This window comes from Eschscholzia californica, unplaced genomic scaffold (genome assembly GCF_041429995.1).
Source record: "Eschscholzia californica isolate CP2 unplaced genomic scaffold, dmEscCali1.0.p SCAF_3, whole genome shotgun sequence".
NCBI lineage: Eukaryota > Viridiplantae > Streptophyta > Magnoliopsida > Ranunculales > Papaveraceae > Eschscholzia > Eschscholzia californica.
Genome location: NW_028238420.1, coordinates 61067008 through 61088641, shown reverse-complemented (window position 1 = coordinate 61088641; position 21634 = coordinate 61067008). Strand labels below are relative to the sequence as shown.

At 35.3% G+C, this 21634-nt stretch overlaps 2 protein-coding genes across 2 annotated transcripts; one reads left to right on the top strand and one right to left on the bottom strand.

Moving 5' to 3' along the window:
• Positions 1 to 8107: 8107 nt before the first annotated feature.
• On the bottom strand, positions 8108 to 11073 carry LOC147552801 (tubulin beta-1 chain-like). Its single transcript, XM_086669877.1, has 3 exons — positions 10500 to 11073; positions 10088 to 10357; positions 8108 to 8959 (listed from the first exon to the last, which is right to left on the bottom strand). The coding sequence occupies exons 1-3, from the start codon at positions 10891 to 10893 to the stop codon at positions 8283 to 8285; spliced, it is 1341 nt and encodes a 446-aa protein (XP_086526003.1). The 5' UTR covers positions 10894 to 11073; the 3' UTR covers positions 8108 to 8282.
• A 3120-nt stretch (positions 11074 to 14193) lies between these two features.
• LOC147552800 (actin-depolymerizing factor) lies at positions 14194 to 16296 on the top strand. Its single transcript, XM_086669876.1, has 3 exons — positions 14194 to 14633; positions 15269 to 15534; positions 15796 to 16296. The coding sequence occupies exons 1-3, from the start codon at positions 14631 to 14633 to the stop codon at positions 15944 to 15946; spliced, it is 420 nt and encodes a 139-aa protein (XP_086526002.1). The 5' UTR covers positions 14194 to 14630; the 3' UTR covers positions 15947 to 16296.
• Positions 16297 to 21634: the final 5338 nt, after the last annotated feature.

Here is a 21634-nt window from a genome sequence, read left to right as displayed (position 1 = left end):
ATTTGATTGAAGGAGGAAGAAGAGGAGCATCCATTAACACTATAACGGATTCTATAACGTATTTGTATAAGCGTAGTTTTGATACAATTTTAAACCCTATTAATGGTTTGATTTGCTTCATTGATTCTTGGAACAAGGGTGTTGCTCGAATTTATAATATCAGTACCCAACAACAATCACAATTGATTAAGTATATACCCAAGAAAGGTGAGAGGACTTCGTATAGTTCAAAATATCAGTTTGGATTTGATCCTGCCACAAATAAACACAAATTAGTTTGCCCGGTGTTTGTTATCTCAAAAGGGTGTTTATTTTCGTGTTGTTTGTGATGTTTTGACCCTTGGAGTAGGTGTTCGAGGTAGAGATGATAATAAAAACTTAATGAATGGAGAAGAATAGATGAAGTTCCACCACAATCAGTGGAAAATCCTTCTATTTATGTCAATGGTTCAATATATTGGAGCACCAAAGAACTTAACAGGGGTGGAAAATCTTGGAAAAGAGAAAATCGTCCCGTATTTATAGTTGCATTTGATGTTGGAAGTGAGAAGTTTAGAACTATTCAAATCCTGATTTTATTCTTGATCAGCCAGGGAAAATTGTGAAGATGAACTTTCACATGAAAATATTGATTTATTAGAAGTAGAAGGACGTCTAGCTCTTCAAATAAAAATGAACAGTCATTAAATAACGTTATGGATATTTAATGATGAAAATATAGAGAATATGACAACATCTAGCCTACAAAATTGGACAGAAGTGACCATGAACTTACCTTTTAGCTGGGAGAAAGGTAGATTTGTTCATCTTCATTCAGTACTTGATAAGATAATCTTAACAACCCATTCAATGGAGCACTCTACTTATGGAAGAGTAAATCAGAAGAAATATTTCTCTTTTTATTCTTACGATCGAAAGAAGAATATCTTTGAGGAGTTTGAAATTAGTGGAATCCCAACTAATATGTGCTCTATATGGCTACTTACGAAGTTTGATGGAAGTCTTTTGTTTGTTCCAACTTGAACAATATTGCGTCTTAAATTTAAAGGAAACAAATCCCTAATGTGGTGGTCTTTTTACACTAATGTTCGCTATTAAGTTATACAGTTTCCAGACGTTCTAGCGATGGTTTTGCTTCAAAATAATGTTCTCTCTCTCTCTCCCTCTCTCTCTCTCTCTCTCTCTCTCTCTCTCTCTCTCGCCATTAATCTGCTGGATTCAGAGCGGCTTAAAGTGCGTTTGGTTTCTTTTTCTTTTTTTCCCACCGTCTGCCCCGGAAACATTTTTGTTTTCTCCAAAGCGATGGCCGTAAAAATTTATATATTACACGTACATTCATTTTTACTAGACTCATTTCTTTCCTTTCTCGGGATAGTAATAGCATGAAAGGGTTATATGAAATTCCAAGTACAAAATTACAAAGCCCCTAAGCTGAAGAAAATTTTCCATTAAATACATTTGATGTGGTTTGTGATCTATCCTTTATGTTTCAGTCTGCTCCTATAATCCTTCTCCTTTAAGATATTAATTATATTGCATACATTTGAATGTTGTTATTTCGACATAAACGATGTTGTTATTTGACTGTATGGTACAAGACCAACATATACCTATTAAAGTATATATCCTATTCCCCATCTTAACTTAATATCTTGAAACCAATAACTTAAGTTAATGCTTTGGCAAATGCTTAAGAAAATTCCCCAAATGAAACAAGTAAACTGAATCATCGAATCGACGCTAAATATACAAACACGATAGTCGATAACTAAGTTATGTGGTTCGTATACAAGACCAGAGGCGGAAGCATATGAAGACTAATATCCTGTATTTTTGCCCTACTTATAAGGATTTAAGGTGTAGGGAAATATTGATTTTGTTGTTCCGTCTTGTTGTAGGGATTGATATGGTATCAAATTTGATAGTTTGTATTTAACTTCTAGGTCATTGTTATTTTCTTATCTAGTTAGTTCCCTTCGGATGTGTTACTTTTTTTTTTTTTTTTTTTTTTGTTATTTTCTTATCTAGTTAGTTCCCTTCGGATGTGTTACTTAGGCCTTCTTTATTAATATATGAAGATTTTACTCATTCCATTATGTTCTCCAATGGCAGTGACCCAATTCAAGCTCTTATTGTATCATATTCTAATAAGAAATTTCTAACCCCACCTTTTATTCTAAAGTCTAGCCCATTAGAAACGTAAGGTTGGCCTCACTTATTAGGTAGGAAATGTTAACTGCACTCACTATTTTTGTTACATGCACCTGCATTACCTCTGTTTTTGAACAAAAAGTTCGTCTGTTTGGGTGTATAATAAAAGTTTGAGTGCATTTAACATTTCTTTTGTAAGGTATTATGGTTGTTTAGTTTTATGTTTGTCGACATGTGTTTTACTTTTTTTATCTTCGGTTCGAAGTAACATGTTAACATTAAAAAAAAAAAATTTCAATCCCGATCCCATTGAAGTTTTGAACTATTTTTAATTTAAACTAAAATTTACACTTTTTTTTTCATCCCCAATCTCTCTTTCAAATTTAATAGTACTATTAATTTTTTTTTATAGACCTTCTTTATTAATATATGAAGATTTTACTCATTCGATTATGTTCTCCAATGTTAGTGTCCCAATTCAAGCACTTACTGTATCCAAATGATTCAAAATTACCCGAATACAGTAAAACCCTCTAAACATAAGAAGGGCAAAACCAGTGAAAAGTGGCAACCGTCGGAACATAATGCCATCAAGATCAATGTCGACGCATCCTTTCTCAACATCTCTTCTACGGTTGGCCTCAGCCTTATTGCTCATGATAGTGGGGCTAAATTCATTGAAGCACAAATCAAGACATCTAGAGCAAGGAATAGTGAAGAAGGAGAAGCTCAGGCAATCCTTCTGGGAATGGAATGGGCAGCAGATAAGCTTTATAACTCGGTCATCATTGAAAGTGACAATGCCAACCTAATACATCATCTACAAAATAGTCGACACTCTATTCATTAGCAATCGAAGATCCACATCAAAAAGATCAAAGAGAAATGCAGTGAATTCGATGCAATCCAATTCCATCATGTTAATAGGGCAGCCAACTCGCATGCTGACAAGCTGGCTAAATGGTCTAGAAAGCATAATCTGTCTAAAAGATGGCATAATATCCCTTATTTTCTTATTCAGTTGTATTGTAAGAACTCCTTGCTTCATTAATGTTATTGTTCTTCAACAAAAAAAAAAAAAAAAAAAGCACTTACTGTATCATATTCTAATCACTAATCAGAAATTGTACATGTGCTTGAGATGAATTATTGGCAATATATTGTTAACAATTACTAGAAATTAAATCTAATTATAATTTTATACGTTTTACATGCATGGCACTAGAAACTTTATTTATAAAAGTGTCAACATTCAAGAATGACGGTGTGTTCTTCAATGAACAGACCAAGGTCTGTTCTTCACGAACAGATCTCGGTCTGTTCTTCACGAACATACCTCGGTCTGTTCTTCAAGAACAGACCACTCCGGCGAAGGGAGACCTTCGCCGGAGTTTAGAGAGAGAGGAAGAGAGAGAAAAAAAAAATTAGTTTGAAGGTCGCCGGCCGGAAATTTGGCCGACCGCCGACCTCTGCCGGAGAAGGTGATGAGGTGGCGTAACAGATGATGTGGCGTGAGTTGGCAGAGAGAGAAAACATGATGGAGGAGAGAGAATGACGGTGTTATAACGGAAGGGGGTCATATGAGTATTTCTCGTAAAGTAGGGGGCCAGGCGGGAAGCTGGTCACAAAATTGGGGGCCATTAGGGAAATAACCAAAAAAAAGGTCTGTTCATTGAAGAACACACCGTCTTCTTTCTTATGTTCGTGAAGAACAGACCACTCCGGCGAAGGGAGACCTTCGCCGGAGTAATTTTAGAGAGAGAGGAAGAGAGAAAAAAAAATTAGTTTGAAGGTCGCCGGTCGGCGACCTCTGCCAGAGAAGGTGATGAGGTGGCGTAACAGATGATGTGGCGTGAGTTGGCAGAGAGAGAAAACATGATGGAGGAGAGAGAATGACGGTGTTATAACGGAAGGGGGTCAGGCGGGAAGCTGGTCACAAAGTTGGGGGCCATTAGGGAAATAACCCAAAAAAAAAATTCGATCTTCTAGTTTGGTGATCTTATTACGCTTGCGTCGCTTTCCGCACTCTATCCTCATGAAGTCCACGCACATTTTCGCCATTTTCCCTACTGGCAACGGTCTTTTGTTCTTTATAATGGTTGTTTCGTTCTACATGAGATATTAAGTAAGTATCACACAATGTCAATCGGTTTTACAAGTGAATTACTTATAAAAAAAAATGCAACTAACTTACTTCTGTCTTGAGTTTATCTAATACCATGTGACAGGGGTACAAACTTCCTGTAGTGGCAAAAAATCGTACCAGGCCCACTTCGCCTAAGTGCTGGTTAGACCCAACCTACTTCGAATAAATACCACTTGGGCCCAGCCCACTCGCTTGTTAGTTGGACACTCTCCAACGTGGAATTCAACCCACTAGAGGTCCAAACGACCCTAAGCCCTTGTGAACGTCCATCTAGACGAACAACAACTCCAAGCACTCCTTGGTCGCCCTCAACCGAGCATGCAGTTATCAATTCAACCTCAACTCCGAAGATTTTTTCACGTGCCACTTGACTAGGTCAGTCAAAGACCCCACGTCACCTCAAATATCTCGAAGTCACCTCTGACTACGAAGAGCCTAGAGTTGAGGCGGAACAATCGCACGGTCAAGCTACTCTAGACGACTAGAACGAGTCTCCCTTAGGGTTCAGAGTCACCCTCGACCCCAATTATTTCGGATCTAATAGGCTCCACGAGCCCATCAGTTGCCTATAGATAGAGGCAGACTCAGACTCCAAAGGCATCGAATACCGACTAGAAACCTACAGAACACTCTTCTCTCTCTCATTTTTAGTATCTTCTGATCTGTGCTCTAGACGACGATAATCGACCTTCAAATTCCAGAAGACTTGAAGGGTAATCTTCTAGGGGATCACTCTAGACGACGATATTATATCTTGAAGCTCCATCACTCTCGAAGTCCTTCTAAAGTCTTTGTCACATCCCACTTCTCCATTATCCAGAATCTCCGATCGAGACGACCTCTCGACCTGCTCCAGGAGATCAATCCGACCAACTATCCCGTAGAGTCGAAGCTCCGGCCACTCTACGAGTCTAGCCACCCTCCGACGATACAACACAGTGACACTCTCAGCATTCAATCGATTAATATTTATCTTTTATAGTTTGCTAACTTGACCGTCAGAGTGCCCTTGGCAAGACACCATCCCGGTGTCCCCAAGACTTCACGGTTTTACTCGTTTTTGTTTGTCTACATGTCCAATCGGAATTTCGTCTGTCTCGAAGTCTAAAGCCCAAGTTGTCGGTGGCCCACCAATCGACGATCTATTAATTGTGTGATTTTCTATCGTCCACACTTCCAGGCCATGAGGGTCAGCCTGTCGCCGGACAAGTCAAAAACCTTATATATATATATATATATACCATTCCGTCCGCAGCCATATTATAAATATATATTTATATAATATATATAAATAATATTATACATATAAATAATATTATTTATAATAATATTATATAATATTATTATAAATAATATTATATAAATAATAATATTATATAAATAATATTATACATATATAATATTATATATATAATTTTATAACGAGCATGCTTTTATACTTTTATATATATATATAAAAGCATGATCTTTTGAATTCTTCTTTTTGTACTCGGCTTCTTTGATCCTTTTACGATTCTCGTCACAGACTAACTGGTCCACATGATCGTTGTAAAAACATGTCTGGTCATCTTCTTCATGGATCAAGTAAGCTATCAATCCAAAATACATAGTAATATCTTATAATTTATTTGTCTCAATTTATTTAGCTTTTATAGTTTAAAAAACATATCACGAATTCTACCGCCACATTTGTGTTGTTCGTGGGCCTTTATCATCGTGGACAATATCAGGTTTTTAGTCGGATGTTGGTTGGGGAAGTAGTGTTGCTTGATGAAGTTCTTTATATATATAAATATATGTAAATATTTATATAATATATATAAATATATTATATAAATATATTTATATATATATATATATATATTTATATATATAATATATATAATATATTTATGTTTATATATATTGAAATAAGAGTCGTATCACCGATTTAAATTATGATTTTGTTTAACTTCATTTTACTTTCATTGCTCAAGAACGTCTTCTAAATAAAAGTTTTCGAGACTAAACTTTTGCTAGTTACTTCTGTTGTCCAATCAATGTTAATCGTTGATCTGTATCTCAAATTCAAAAAAAAAAAGTTAAAATTTCTTGATAATAAATAGGAGGTTTTCAACAAAAAAGAAATATAATTAGTAATTTTTAAATTCAAAAGTTTCATATTACCAATATTTAACATGAGTAATTGATCTCATTCTTTTAAAATTTGTAAGAGAAAGTAGATGGTATATAGCATTTGCAAACACTGAAGTTTTAAAAAACTAAACATATAATTTAAAATTTATGCTATCTCTTAGAGATTGAACCCTGGTCACCAAACATTCCAACCAAAGAGCCTATCAAACTTAATTGGAACGAATTACTTGTTCTTTAGACTAATAGCATGGTTAGTAAATTAGGAATATAATACAGCTCGCTACGGCTGCCCTCTCGGGCCTAGCTGTAGTTCCGCCCCTGATTGATTTCCACAACTCGTAACTAGAGAGAGGCAGAGAAACCTTCAAAACGAGGATGAAAGAAAAAGTTTCGTTTGGTTTTATAGAGAGAAAACAGAACAGACAACCCCAATGATTAATGAGTAATTGAAGTAAGAAAGAATTCTTGTGAGAGAAAATGATGTGGCCGTAGTAGCTCCCTGGTTTCTAGTACTCTGTTTTCGTTAACTATTAGTGAAAGACCATTACGGTAGTATAGATCAAGGGTCTTTATGAACCTTGATGATCAATGGTTTTAACAAGGAGAAATGCAAAAAAAACAAGAGAAATGTTGTATGCAGCCGCGGTGAAAAGCGAGTTCACGTGCTTTTCTCAAATTATAAAGCATTTATAGTTAAGTCCTCAACTTCACCATGTTTCTATTTAGGTAACCCAGCCAAAATCTGATCTGGACCGTTGAGGCAACAGCTCTCTTTTCTCTCTCGATTTTTCAGCTCTCTCTCCTTTTCTCTCTCAACAGATCCGAATAAATGAAGAGGTGAATTGATAAAGAAAAGCTAAAAATGAGTATTTGGTGTTATGTTGTTCCGAATTTTGTTTCCCTTCATAGATTGAAACAGGAAAAAGAAAATCACAAATTGAACATTAAAAAGTGTAATGATAAAATGTAAATGAGAGAACTTTACACATTTCAGCTATCGATCTAAGATTTATTTTTACATTGTTTCTTTAGCAAAAAAAAAAAAGTATTATAATCGTGCCGAATAGCTAAAGTTCAAGAGTGCGTCAATAGATCTGGGACAGACATTGGGTAGATTGAATGAACTTGGTTTGGGTTCTGATAGGAAGCTTGGGAATCTATAAGGGCTGCATTGACAAATTTGGGGCGAAAACTAGATTTTAGGTTAAAATTTTTGTAGCCGCAGCCTGCAGTCAAACAAAAGAAGACTAAATGGAACAAGCAATTGTCGGGGTTGCGGGCCTTATCTATATGGTACTATATGCACTAAATGAAATTTAACCCTAGTGGAACATATTGCTTTTAATGCTATCACGTGTGGACTCAGCTCTAATAGTATATAATTAAGTTTGTGTTCGCTCAACACAAAATCAATGAATACAAATGGCGAAAACTTTATATTCTTAGTTGTAGATTTATCTCCCTCTCACATGAGACTATTCTCACAACAAAGATATTAGGGTGACTATATTTTTGATCCTTTTGAACCATAGAATTCACGCGTTTACAAACTGATTGGAAAGTAAGAAGTGACTTCATTCTCCGCTAATCTGGTGAGTAAATCCTTAATCTTTTTTCTAAGGCAGCTTGTAATTAAACTCCATATTAGTAATATTCAGAGAGAAGATAAAGATATAAGCACACACTAAGTAGTAGATACTCTATTAAAAGTTCAATAACAAACACAAAAGATAGGGTTCACCAAAGCCACACCCACACAAAGCAAAAGCAACAAAAGAAATCCATGATATTACTGTACTTAAACACACAAACCAGATCAAATCATCTTTCACTTTCTCCCGCTAGAATCTTACTCTTCCTGAAGTTCTTCCTCATCCTCATACTCTTCTTCATCATCATCAGCAGTTGCATCTTGATACTGTTGGTACTCGGACACCAAATCATTCATGTTACTCTCCGCTTCTGTGAATTCCATTTCGTCCATCCCTTCTCCTGTATACCAATGCAAAAAGGCTTTTCTTCGGAACATAGCTGTGAACTGTTCACTGACTCTTCGGAACATTTCTTGAATCGAAGTTGAGTTTCCGATAAATGTTGATGCCATTTTCAGACCAGTAGGAGGTATATCACAAACTGTGGATTTAACGTTGTTGGGAATCCATTCGACGAAGTAAGATGAGTTCTTGTTTTGAACATTAATCATTTGTTCGTCCACTTCTTTTGTGCTCATCTTCCCACGAAACATGGCAGAAGCTGTTAGATATCGACCGTGACGAGGATCAGCAGCACACATCATGTTCTTGGAGTCCCACATTTGTTGAGTGAGTTCAGGCACGGTTAGGGCTCGGTACTGTTGGGATCCACGGGAGGTGAGAGGGGCAAAACCGACCATGAAGAAGTGCAGACGAGGGAATGGAATTAGGTTAACTGCTAGCTTTCGAAGATCAGAGTTCAGTTGACCAGGGAAGCGAAGGCAACATGTTACTCCACTCATCGTTGCAGAAATCAGATGATTCAAGTCTCCAACTGATCAAATTTGAGACATGAACAATGATCAGAACTTCAAATCTTATTAATACTCTAACAGTGAATTTAACAAGTCAGACATTGACCTTTATCTTTAACAAATAAAATTATTTCGAAAAAAATAATCTAGTAAAGAATTCGTAGGAGACTGACTATACAAAAGCATATCAAACCCAATGCTTTAACCTGTATCGCCAATAATATGATGAAGCCTAAACATATCATTTAAACTCCATTAAATGATTGAGAGATGTTCTTACTATCGGCTAGGGGAAAAGAATTAGCATTTAAAATGGGTTTTATTACTTTATACACATGCTATTCGCACAATAAATTATTATTCATCTTGCTCTCCAACATGAATGAGGTGCCGACATTTCACAGTTGAACATTTAAGCCCTTGTCTAAGATGTATTGCATCAAACAGGTTAGTTCGAGCATAAAGAGATATATACAGGCAAACATAATGTGTAGGGGTAGGCCATCGCATAATGAGATAACACCCAGTTGATTGATTTCGGGCATGTGGAATCCAACCACCAACACATAACTCCATGTAATTGTGTTAATACCTAACTGTTTCTCCGTAATAAGTTTGTCTAACATTATCCAAGAATGAAAAACCAAAACATTATCTCTAAGTACCTACTCGTAAATGGGACCTACATATCCAAAAATTGTTTATCTGTGTTCTACTTAAAGTGGTTGTTGCCAGATAATTCCAAGCTTCTAACTGTATAAGCTGGTAGAATGACCCATCAAAATTTATCAATAAGTTTAAACATCATAAAGTTTCGGTTAAACGGTCCAAGTTATTTCTTATCACTTCAATTTTAATTCAATTATAACAGTAAATATCACCTAGGGTCACACTATCAGATTAGTCATCCCATCTTTATTCGGATCTGTTAAACTTCATGAAAGCATAACTTATGAAATTAAGGTTACTTCGATCTGAACAAACAACTACAGTGATAATTGAAAACAATTTAAACAATGAAAACTCATTAGATCTATGCAGATCTAATAATATAAGTAGCTTGAAGTAGTAAGCTTTAGTGTTCTGAAACAGAAACCCTAGAAGGAAATTCATCTGCAAGTTAGAGAAAGTTAGAGAGAGAGACTCACAGCTTGGAGTGGTAAGCTTTAGTGTTCTGAAACAGATATCATATAGAGCTTCATTATCCAAAACCATACACTCATCTGCATTTTCAACAAGTTGATGAACAGAAAGAGTAGCATTATATGGTTCAACAACAGTATCAGAAACCTTTGGAGATGGAAAAACAGAGAAAGTAAGCATCATTCGATCTGGATACTCTTCTCTTATCTTTGAAATTAAAAGTGTTCCCATTCCTGAACCAGTTCCTCCTCCCAAAGAATGACAAACTTGAAAACCTAATCAAATCAATAAAACAGAAGAATCATACTTAGGTCGTCACTTTTCATAAATCTCAAAGAACTCCATTAAACCTAACAAAAACCCTAAGAAACTTCACAAAAGCCCTAGATCGTTGAAAATTAGAAGAAGAAATTATACCTTGTAAGCAATCACAGTTTTCTGCTTCCTTCCTAACAACATCTAAGACAGAATCGATAAGTTCAGCGCCTTCTGTGTAATGTCCTTTAGCCCAGTTGTTTCCGGCACCAGACTGACCAAAAACGAAGTTATCAGGTCGGAAAATCTGACCGTACGGTCCAGATCTGAGACTATCCATAGTTCCTGGTTCAAGATCCATCAAAACAGCTCGAGGAACAAATCTTCCACAACTAGCTTCATTATAGTAAACATTAAGCCTCTCGAGTTGAATATCAGTGTCTCCTTGGTACTTTCCGGTAGCGTCGATTCCATGTTCGGCGCAAATCACTTCCCAGAACTTAGCTCCGATCTGGTTTCCACACTGACCTCCTTGGATGTGCAAGATCTCTCGCATTTTGGCAGAAAATTAGGGTTTCGGGAGGATGAGGAAAAATGAAATGAGGAAAGTTGAAAGAGAGGGGGGAAGGGGGAAATTAAGTAATTTATAGAGAAAGAGATAACGGAATCTTTTTTAAGTTTAGAAAACGTTATATTTAACGGCATCTGACGTTTCAATGAGAACGAAGTTGTGATGGAGAAATCTCAAGGCTATAGATCCTTCTAAAATAAAGATCGAACGGTCTAATTAAATTTCAATTTAATTTATATTTTATTTGTATGCGTGTTAAGTCATTCATGTTGATTGAGGGACCGTTTGGTTCCTTTTGAAAAAAAAATTGAATGTGAAAATTATTTATTTAAAGAAAATTGATTATTTGATCCACAATTATTTTGTATAATGGCTAAAAAAACAATTACAATATCACATCATAAAACTTGCGCTCAACATCATACGTCACGAAAATTAAGAAACTAATACATCAAGTTCACTGCAATAAATTTGCTTACATTCCAAGACAAAAGCATTGCTCTAGTGACACTCTTGCAAAATGAGCGCGTAGAAGCAATAGTAATAGAATTTTCGCACTTGCTCTTTATATATTGTCGCAGTTATATTGTAATAATATTCTAATTTATTATTTAATCTTACTTGCAACAAAAAAAAAAAGGCCACCAAATCCAAAATAATAAAGGAGGTCATTGGTTACAAAATAATTAGGCGCAATGGCAATTTCATATAGTATAACATTTGTCATTTTCTCGTACTCTCATCACTAACTCAACACTCATATTAAACCTGAAAATCTCTTTTCAGTTTGCTTCTCTTCTCGATTCCCTCTCTAGGTTTTAGGAATTATGTGTGAGGCTCAAGTACCTCGAGACTATGTTGATCAACACCATGTGTTTCCAAGCTTCAAAAATGTTTTTACGGCCTTAAACAAGCATTTGGAGCGTGGTTTTAAAGGATAAGCACATTTCAACTCAATCAAGGGTTTTCGTCTTCGAAGATATACTATTGATTACTAGAAGTAATTTAGCTCTTGGCCAAAAGCCGATCACACCTTAGGCTACTGAATTTACGACGACTGATCTTGTTATGTTACTTTCTTAAACAAAACATCTGTGACTTTTTCATCAAAACCAAGATATTAATAGATGTCAAACCAGCATCCACATCAAAGGTCATTTAGTTTACAACAGATTTTTGTGAGTAATCAACATAGTGAAGGTGAAGGTAAAGAAATTAATGAAGTGGAGAAAATAAATTAATATGAGAGTAAATTTGAAAGGGAAAGATCAACCATTAGATATTAAATAACATACTTCTTAGAAAATATGTTCAAACTCACATTTCACAATATATAAGAATCGATGTTCAACCATTAGATATTAAATAACTACTAAGAGTGAAATGTAGTTCGCGATGGCATCTCTGTTGATTATCACATCCTAGATATTTTAGTATTCAAGTTTCAATAGATAAGCCTGTTTCAGGTCGGAAAACAAATTTAAAAATGTTACTTTTTCATGTTTCAGATTTTAGTTTTCTCTCCATTTATTGATTTCCACAATTTTGGTATGGGTCAACATTTGAAGCAGGTAGTATTACCTTTTTAACATGGTGGTGCTCATAAAATGTCTGAAGAAACTTTGTTAGAAGTCAGGCTCAATGGACAAATCTAGCCACAAGTATCTCTAGGGCCCCTAGCTTAATGGTCTTTCACAAAGCCCAGGTAAAATTAGTCATTCCATTAAGTTTCCCTTAAATATTAAAGGCACGGTAAGTTCTCACAAGGCCAAACTAGTTAGTTTATATCTACAATCTCCTAAAGCTTTAAGGAAAATGTTATATACACTTAAAATTTCTAACTGCCACACTGCTATCTCCTTTTTTTTTTTTGAAACCCCTAAAATCATATTTCATTCATAAGTGATACAATCACAAATTCATAGGGATAAAATATTATTCGTCTCGGTCAGATACTTGAGAGTTACATAAGTAAGTTCGCATAACTTCGAATGTAAGGTGCCTCATGTATTAAGAGAAATTGACTTGACACTGACGAAAATAAGAAAGAAAAAAGATGAAAAAATCCTAAAGATCAAAGATGAAAAGACCCTTAAGGTCAACAACATAACTAGAAAAAAACTAAAAGAACCACCACTAGCACCGGAAATCCGCCGCCATCACCGTGAAACGTGAGTGTAAATAACAAAAATGGTGAGTGCATTTAAAATTTCCCAAGCTGTAGTGGTTTATTGGAGGTATTAGGGGTACAATGAGGGCACACAAGGTTATAGGCCCAACAGAGAAATAGGATTTTTAAACAGATACACGTTCGAGAGATTCAAACGACGAGATCTGCAAAGGAGTGTCCATCAAGAAAAGGGTACGACTAATTTACGGGCAAGATCAATTAGAAGGTTGTGTTGATTTAAGAAAAGGATAGAAGAAACAAGGGAGGTGGAAATTTTCGAAGGTAACACATTTAGGAGGTCCTATAGCCAAATATGAGATGTCTATAGCTTTTCTCAAACGGTAATACTTTTTCCTTTTTTGAATATTGACTACGATGGTTATTATAAAGGTTGATACATTGATACGATGTGATAAGCACGGTAACTGTCGAATTACTGCTGGCCTAAAGTCCGACGAAATGAAATGGCCTGAAGCCCACAGAAACTATTTCATTTATAACGAAGTTCAATATTCCTGAATTTGCACTTCTATAGTATCGAGCTGGGACCTCCGCACTGCGGATTGTATATGCACTGACCAACTGGGCTACCAGTTGTTGGCAACGACAATACTTCTAATCCAGTAAAGGCAATGGTTTTCGAAGATTTTCACTACAAAAACTCAAATCTTTACTCTCTTATTACATGTACCAACCCAAAATCCCAAATTCTTGGACTTTTTCTCTGTTTTTTCTAAGCACGACTGGGAGGCTTTGGTTAGTTGGGAAAGAGTTGGCAAGAAATTCATTTTCTAAAAAAGATTAAGAATATGGAAGTTGGAGTTGAATTGAGCCCATGTTTGAATATTTAATTCATATGTATGAAAATAAGAGGTTAGAAACATACGTGGTGAGCATTACAAGTTTGTGAAAAAAATTTATTTGACGTAATTTTGTTTACAGATCATGTTGTTATTACGTGACGTTCTTTTCGAAGAATAACGGAGATATCTTTTGACTGGTTGATGATATCGACTGGTTCATTTGAGAGTTTTTCTGATAATCATATTATTTCATATAAACTTTGTGTTACTTGTATAGAAAAAGAAAATCAATTGAAGATAAGAGATGTTTGATCAAAATTAATGTAAAATTAGCCGATCTTTTAGCAAACCCAATAGCATTATTGTTCATTTTAACAAGTCAACTAGAGACCTCATGAAAATTAACAAATTTACGGATTAAGAGGAAGTAAGGGTTGTCTAAAGATCCCTAGAAATAGAAAAGAATAAGATGGTTTTGGTCAAAATGCCCCAAAATCGTATATAATAGAACCCCTAAGAAAACAAAACTAAAGAAACGCCATTTTCGACCAAAAAAAATGAGAAAACAAAGTTAGATGAGAGAGTGGACATTATCATTTTGATCATTACAACTAAAGAAAAAGAAACAAAAACAATTCCAAACCCATAATCAAATTCTGCCTCTCACCTTGATCCATTCTCTCTCTCTCTCTATCTCTCTGTTTTCTTATTCTCATCTAGACAAGACTCATCTCTCATTGCATTTCTCCATGGTATGTGTTTTCTTCTCTCTCTCTCTCTCTCTCTCTCTCTCTCTCTATGTTCAATCTTGTTGATTATGCTTATATAGTAAACTTCCACAAACATGAAAATGGCTCTCATTTCATTTAATTGGTACATGTTTGTTTTTTATTGTTTTAAATCTACATGGGTATTTGAATTTCTTCATAATTTTTGTTACACATGACTAGATCTTCTTCACTTTGTTAAGCAATCTGATGATCATTCTTAGGTACTTTATTTATTCTTCTTACTATCTGAATCAAACTCGTCTGCGTATGTATGTGTCTGAGGATCGAGTAAAAGAGTGAATATTTCTTTCTAGTTATTCTAGACGATAAACACTTCATTTTATGTCTAACTCACATACGCTTAGAATTGACCCAATAAGTCAATCGTCATTCAGACGATTCAGACCAAACAAACATTCTAAAATCTGAATTAAACTAGTCAATTTAGATCTCGAGTCTGATTTCAAATATGACTTGGAGAAAAATAACACACACAACCTAGACAAACATGGAAACCAATTTTATTACATTTTTCATGTTATATGTTTTTCTTCCTATACATCTCTTTGTATTTACATTTCATTCGATCTTGTTGGATAATATATTGGACGGATTAGGCGAACTCGGCATCTGGAATGGCAGTGAATGATGAGTGTAAGCTCAAGTTCTTGGAATTAAAAGCGAAAAGAAACTATCGATTCATTGTGTTCAAGATTGAGGAGAAGATACAACAGGTAGCTGTGGAGAGGCTTGGACAACCTGATGAAAGCTATGAAGATTTCTCTGCTTGCTTACCTGAAAACGAATGTCGTTATGCTGTCTTCGATTTTGATTTCATCACAGATGAAAATTGCCAGAAAAGCAAAATTTTCTTCATTGCCTGGTAATCAATCAACTCTTTAACTTTGTACAAAATTTTCTATATTATTTGTACTAGTTTTGTCGTGTATGAGTCTGACTAGTCTCAGTTTCATTTATCCGAATCTAAGTTATAACTCAAGATCAATTGGTAATAAGAGAAGATCGGAGATTTAGATGTTATCTTCTTGGTTATATCTTTTGTCCATATTAGAATATTCCCATTGAGTCGTATTTCGGATATGAATTTTAATGTTTTTTTTTTACATAACTTGAATATATGCAGGTCACCTGATACATCAAGGGTGAGGAGTAAGATGTTGTATGCTAGCTCAAAGGACAGGTTCAAGAGAGAACTTGACGGAATTCAGGTCGAGTTGCAGGCAACAGATCCTAGTGAAATGAGCATGGACATCATAAAAGCCCGAGCTCTTTAATCGATATATCACCTTTTAAGTTATTCCTTCCTACTGAAGCGTACTTTTTTAGCATTTTTGTGCCTTGATGACTTTTTCCCTTTGGCTTTAAAAATTCATACCGTTTGTCTGTATGTCGTAAAAATTGTGAACTTCTGTTTTGTTTTTCAATTCTCATATCGACGATCTTGGTGTTTTATTTTGATGGATTCGTGGGCTAATACCCAGATCTCATTTTTCAATCTCCCAAGATAAAATGTATTTCTTCTCTATGGCAGGACAATGGGAGATGGTTTCATTTGTAATAGTACAATAAAGAAAGATTGTGTAGTATATGCAACATTTTTATGCAATCTCACATTTGTGGTAAATGAAGTACCTCTCTCTATATATATATATATATAACCAAATCAAAATTCATGAATGAGATGGTTAGGTAAAAAAAATTAAAAGTTCAACAAAGAAAAGTTAAAAAAAATGTAGATCAACTAGAAATTATAAGTAGGGGTGTTCATTTATTATCCGAACCGACCGATCCAATCCGATCCAAACGGATTTGGACGGTTTGGGAACCGAACCAATAGAGAGCCGGATTGATTCGGATGTTAAAATGACAAAACCGAGTGGTTTGGATCGGTTTATGGATTTGGTTGACGGATAACCGAACAAAACCATTTATTGTTATTTTTTATATATTATATATATATGTAAATAATATGATGGGAATGATGGACGGGTGTGATTTAATAGTTACGTTTGTTTCATGTTTGTTGATATTGTAGCTTAATGCATGTGTAACATAAAGTAAATGGCGTTGATAATTGTAGCTTAATTCAATAGTTAAGTTAGTTTCATATTTTTAAGTCGAAAATGCGAAATTTTGGTTATGGTAAAATGTCAAAGGTGGTTCGGTTATCCACCGATCCAAACCGTTCATGCATAGTTCGGATCGGTAACCGAACCAAACCATGAACGGATTGGTTCGGATTTAGATTTGAAAAAACCGAACCCTTCGGTTTGGACTTTGGATTGGCCCAAAAAGTCGGTTATCCAACCGATGTTCACCCCTAATTATAAGTTCTCACTGACCTATGCAGAAATTAGTTCAACAAAGAAAGGTAAAAAAAAGTAGATCAATTATAATTTCAACAAAGAATAAAAACATACAAGTATTAAAAGTAGGTTTTTCTTTTCCTATTCTTCTACCTTTATTTGACGCTGAAAGGGTTGTCAGCAATCGGTCGACTGATTACCTGTTAGCGACCCATTATTAAATTTTCTTTTTACTTTTTTTTTTTTGTTCTTATTGGTTATTTTTCTTCCTTCTCGTTCCACCACCAACTTCTGGTCATCACCATTGTCATCTCTTCTTTCTTTTTCCTTCTCCCGCTGTCTCTAACCCATATTGGGGTTTCAAGCTTGAAACCCCCATCTAGAATTACAAGTTCGAAGATACTTTAGGTGTTGGGATTTATTCGGTGTTGATGTGAAGGTGTCTAATACTTTTTCTCTATTTCTTGTGAAATTATACAATAAGAAATTAAATAGGGCATTTTTTGATCATTTAGACACTGAAATCTATAAATGTGTTTTTTTTCAGAACTTAAAGTGAAGGTCCCCTAGCTCATTTCAAAACGAGCTCAGGAAGCTTCTCCCCGGATGTACTTAAATCATATGAATAATATTTATTTGCACCTGAAATCCCATTTGTTGATTTTTTAAGTTTTGATTCAATGATTAATATTAAGCTGAAATCCCACTTGAAAACCTAATATGGGTTAGAGAGAGGGGAGAGGATGTGAGGAAATGGCGAGGATAGTAGAGACAGGGAGAAAAAAGGACAATGGCGGTGGTGACCTGAAGTTGGTGGTGGTGGAAGGAGGAGGAAGAAGAAGCAATAAGACAGAAAGAGAAAAAAATCATATGAAGTCGTGGATAGGTAGCCGACCGATTGACTGTCGACGCCTTTCCATCATAAAAGAAAGATGAGAAAGAAAAATATTTATTAAAAGAAGACTTCATCTTTAGAGGGCAATTTTGACAAATTCTTCATGTTTAGATGGCTAAAATGAAATTATCACATCTGCATATATGGTCCGTTATCCAATTAACGTGGGGGGGGGGGGGCAATCTTACAATTATTTTTTTTTCAAGGGAGCTCACGGTGAAATGGAGAATATAGATGGAGATAAAAGATATGAGATGTCATAAATTGGCACGTCCTGTCATGTCTTAAAAAAAATTGGATTCTTTTTTGAAAAAGTAAAGATGCTCCTTGTCCCTCCTCTCTCTCTCTCTCTCTCTAAAATTAGGACACAATGTGACACACACCTTCCTCCCAACTTTCTCTCTCTAAACTCTTGTCTAACGAGAAAATCTATCACAAGATTCTCTCCTAGATCATCTCTCTCTCTCTCTTCTACTTCACTTCTAGCTGTCTTCCTTTCTTTTCTAAATCTAACGGTCCAAATTCTCTTTAGGGTTTACTCCTTTTACTTTCCTTTTTCCCTATTTATACATAAACTCTATCTACCTTTCTTCTTCATCTCTCTCTCACAGTTGAGTTGACAAACCATCTTTACCTACTAACTCCATACTTTGATCTCAAAACCAGTAGTGGTTTATAGTCAGACAAAGCAAGCTTGATCTGTGGTTTTTGATTTCTGGGTAGATCAGAAAACCATTAATGATGAAAGGTTTAGGGTTGAAGGAGCTCCTTTTATTCCAACTGAGGAAGGGTATGAGGGTTTTTTAACATCTGCTAGTTCATGTAAACCCTTGACTACGTTTTAATGGTTGTGGTGTAGTTAAAGGTCAACATGAACTAGGAGATGATGTTGCCTTCTTCTTTCCTTACTTGGATTGAAGGGAGCTCCAATAACTCTCTCTCTCTCTCTCCTTCTCTTTCTCTATATCTAGATTTACTACTTAGCTTATTATATATGTATCTACCTCTTGTTTGTTATTTTTTAACCTAATTGGTTTATGTGAAGGTTTCATGGATGGACAAGAATTGAAGGTTGAAGCTTTGGATGACACTATAATGTTATAGGATCTTGTGATATTATGTTGAACTTTAACCAATTAAATTTGTTTTTTAGGGTTAGATCTTAGAATGATTGATATGTTGAATATTGTATAATATTGGATCTTGTACATGTTATGAAATTGCTAATAGATTCATAGATTTTATGTTAATTCTAAGTTCCTGTCTTGTCCTAAAATTCACAGATCTATGGATCATGATCCATTCTATCAATAAGGGAAGGATCTGTAATTTAATCTAAAGATATGATTTTATTAGGTGTATAATTTAAAACAAATTAGCATTTTATTTTTAATTTCTTAGACATCTCTTATTAATTTTAACCACAATTTTTTTTATTAAATTTTTATAAGAATATAATCTTTTTTGGAGTTTCCCTAAATTCTACCATTGTTTTTAAACAATCTTCTAATAAGCACAACTATTTTATTTAAATATTATGAGTAATTAGGGATACATACAAGAATTATTAAGTTAATGGTTGCATAACCCAAAATAAAAAATATACTAATAGATTTTTCATAATTCAAATACCAAATCTCAGGATGTGTAGCAATATATTTTTGTTTATGCAGCACAAATGAAGTTGAATGAAAATATATCTCTACCCCTTAACAAAATAATACTGTTAAAATTGTAATGCTTTTTTAAATTTGCTCTCGGTAAACTTAGAATTAAAAAAATACTTTTACTTATTTCTTAACAAGTTCATACTTTTGGTGCTATTCTGGTCTAATTTTTGGGTCTCACCCCAAAAATTTCTAAGTTGAATATTGGTGCTATAAAAAATAGGGAGATTTTAAAAGGCCTCCCCGTTTTTGTTAAAAGGCCTCCCATGGTTTCGTTGACTTAGTAAAAGACATTTGACTTAGCTTGGTTAAAGGACCCCCCTCTTTGAATGGGTGAAAAAAACCCCCTTTAAAGGTGTATTTCACCCACATTTTCTCTCCATCATTTGACCACGCCACATCATCATCTTCTCCGGCAGGGTCGACGGCCGGTCAAACTTCCGGCCGGCGACCTTTAAATTTTTTTTTTTTTATTCTGTCTCTCTAAATTTTTTTTTTTCTAAACTCTCTCTCTCTCTCTAGATCTCTCTCTCTCTCTACAGATCTAGAGAGAGAGAGAGAGGCAGATCCATTGAAGGTCTGCGAACAGACCTTCAATGGATCTGCCTCTCTCTCTAGATCTGTAGAGAGAGAGAGAGTTTAGAAAAAAAAAAAAAAATTTTAGAGAGTGAGAGAGAAGAGACAGAATTAAAAAAAAAAAAAAATTTGAAGGTCGCCGGCCGGAAGTTTGGCCGGCCGGCGACCCTGTCGGAAAAGATGATGATGTGGCGTGGTCAACATCACAGTTTGACCTAACGGCGTTAACTTTTGCCGTTAGGTCAAATATTGATGAAGGAGGTGCTCTTTTGTAGAGGGGGCCCTATAACCAAATGGGTTATAATGAGGGGCGCTTTTAGCGGGGAGGCCTTTTAACAAAAACGGGGGGGGGGGGGGTCTTTTAAAATTTCCCTAAAAAATATAGTGTAATTTTGAAAAGGGTTAGTTCCGTTTTGGGCCCCGATTTGTGACCAACTCGCCGTTTTGGCCTTAATAAGTGTCCGGCAGTTAGTTTTGGCCACAAGGGCCAAATTTTTGACGAAATTATCCTCGGGGGACAAAATCGTTTTTTTTCTAAAAAAAGGTTAAAAAAACCACATCATACCTTTCTTTATCATCCACTTCATCTTATCTCTCCTCCATCACACCACCTCCTCTCCACGTCACCCTTCTTCTCCGGCGAAAGGTTGTTGGTTGGAATAAAAAATTTCGGCCGGCCACCTTTAACAAAAAAAAAAGTTTCTATTCTCTCTTTCTTCCTCCTCCTTTCTCTTCCTTCTTTCTCTCTCTTTTTCCTCCTTTCTCTCTCCTCTTCCTCTATCCCCCTCTCTATATTCTCTATTCCGGCGAAGGATACCTTATCCTTCGCCAGAATAGAGATATAGAGAGGGAGAGAGAGGAAGAGGAGAGAGAAAGGAGGAAGCAGAGAGAGAAAATAGTTTTTTTTTTTGTTAAAGGTGGCCGGTCGGAATTTTTTATTCCGGCCGGCAACCTTTCGCCGGAAAAGAAAGGTGAGGTGGACTAAGGTGATGTGGTAACTGTTAGATGAGGTGGACAAAGAAAAAGAAAAAGAACTAAATTACAGAAATGCCATGGGGTAGAATTGGGAGGCTGGAAAATTTTTGGGGCCAAAACGAACTGTCGGACACTTATTGGGGCCAAAACGGCGAGTTGGTCACAAATCGGAGGCCAAAACGGAATTAGCCCTTTTGAAAATGTAATAATTGTCAAACGATTTTTAATAACATAGTCATTAGCGTATAAATAATCTAATAAATTTATGGAGTTTTAGGTCGTTTAGCTGGCCTTTAGGCTATATTTAGTTTCTTTTTTCAATGAGATAGGCTATATTTAGTTGGCCTATTCCTCTTCCATTACCGGTTTAACTTAAGGCAGGTATGGTGTTTATCACATCTTCATGATGTATTGGTCTTGTAATGACTAACATATATCATAGTCAATTTCTCAAAAAAAAAAGAAAAAAAACTTAGTCATTAGAACTTTCAAATTCAAATATTTTATTTTCGCGAGCAAGAAATTTTCTATTGATAATATTAT

Coding starts and splice junctions, on each gene's coding strand:
- LOC147552801 (XM_086669877.1), bottom strand. CDS start 10,893: ATGCGAGAGATCTTGCACATCCAAGGAGGTCAGTGTGGAAACCAGATC. Junction 10,358..10,499: donor AAACTGTGATTGCTTACAAG/GTATAATTTCTT, acceptor TGATTTGATTAG/GTTTTCAAGTTTGTCATTCT. Junction 8,960..10,087: donor AAAGCTTACCACTCCAAGCT/GTGAGTCTCTCT, acceptor AAATTTGATCAG/TTGGAGACTTGAATCATCTG.
- LOC147552800 (XM_086669876.1), top strand. Junction 15,535..15,795: donor AAAATTTTCTTCATTGCCTG/GTAATCAATCAA, acceptor GAATATATGCAG/GTCACCTGATACATCAAGGG.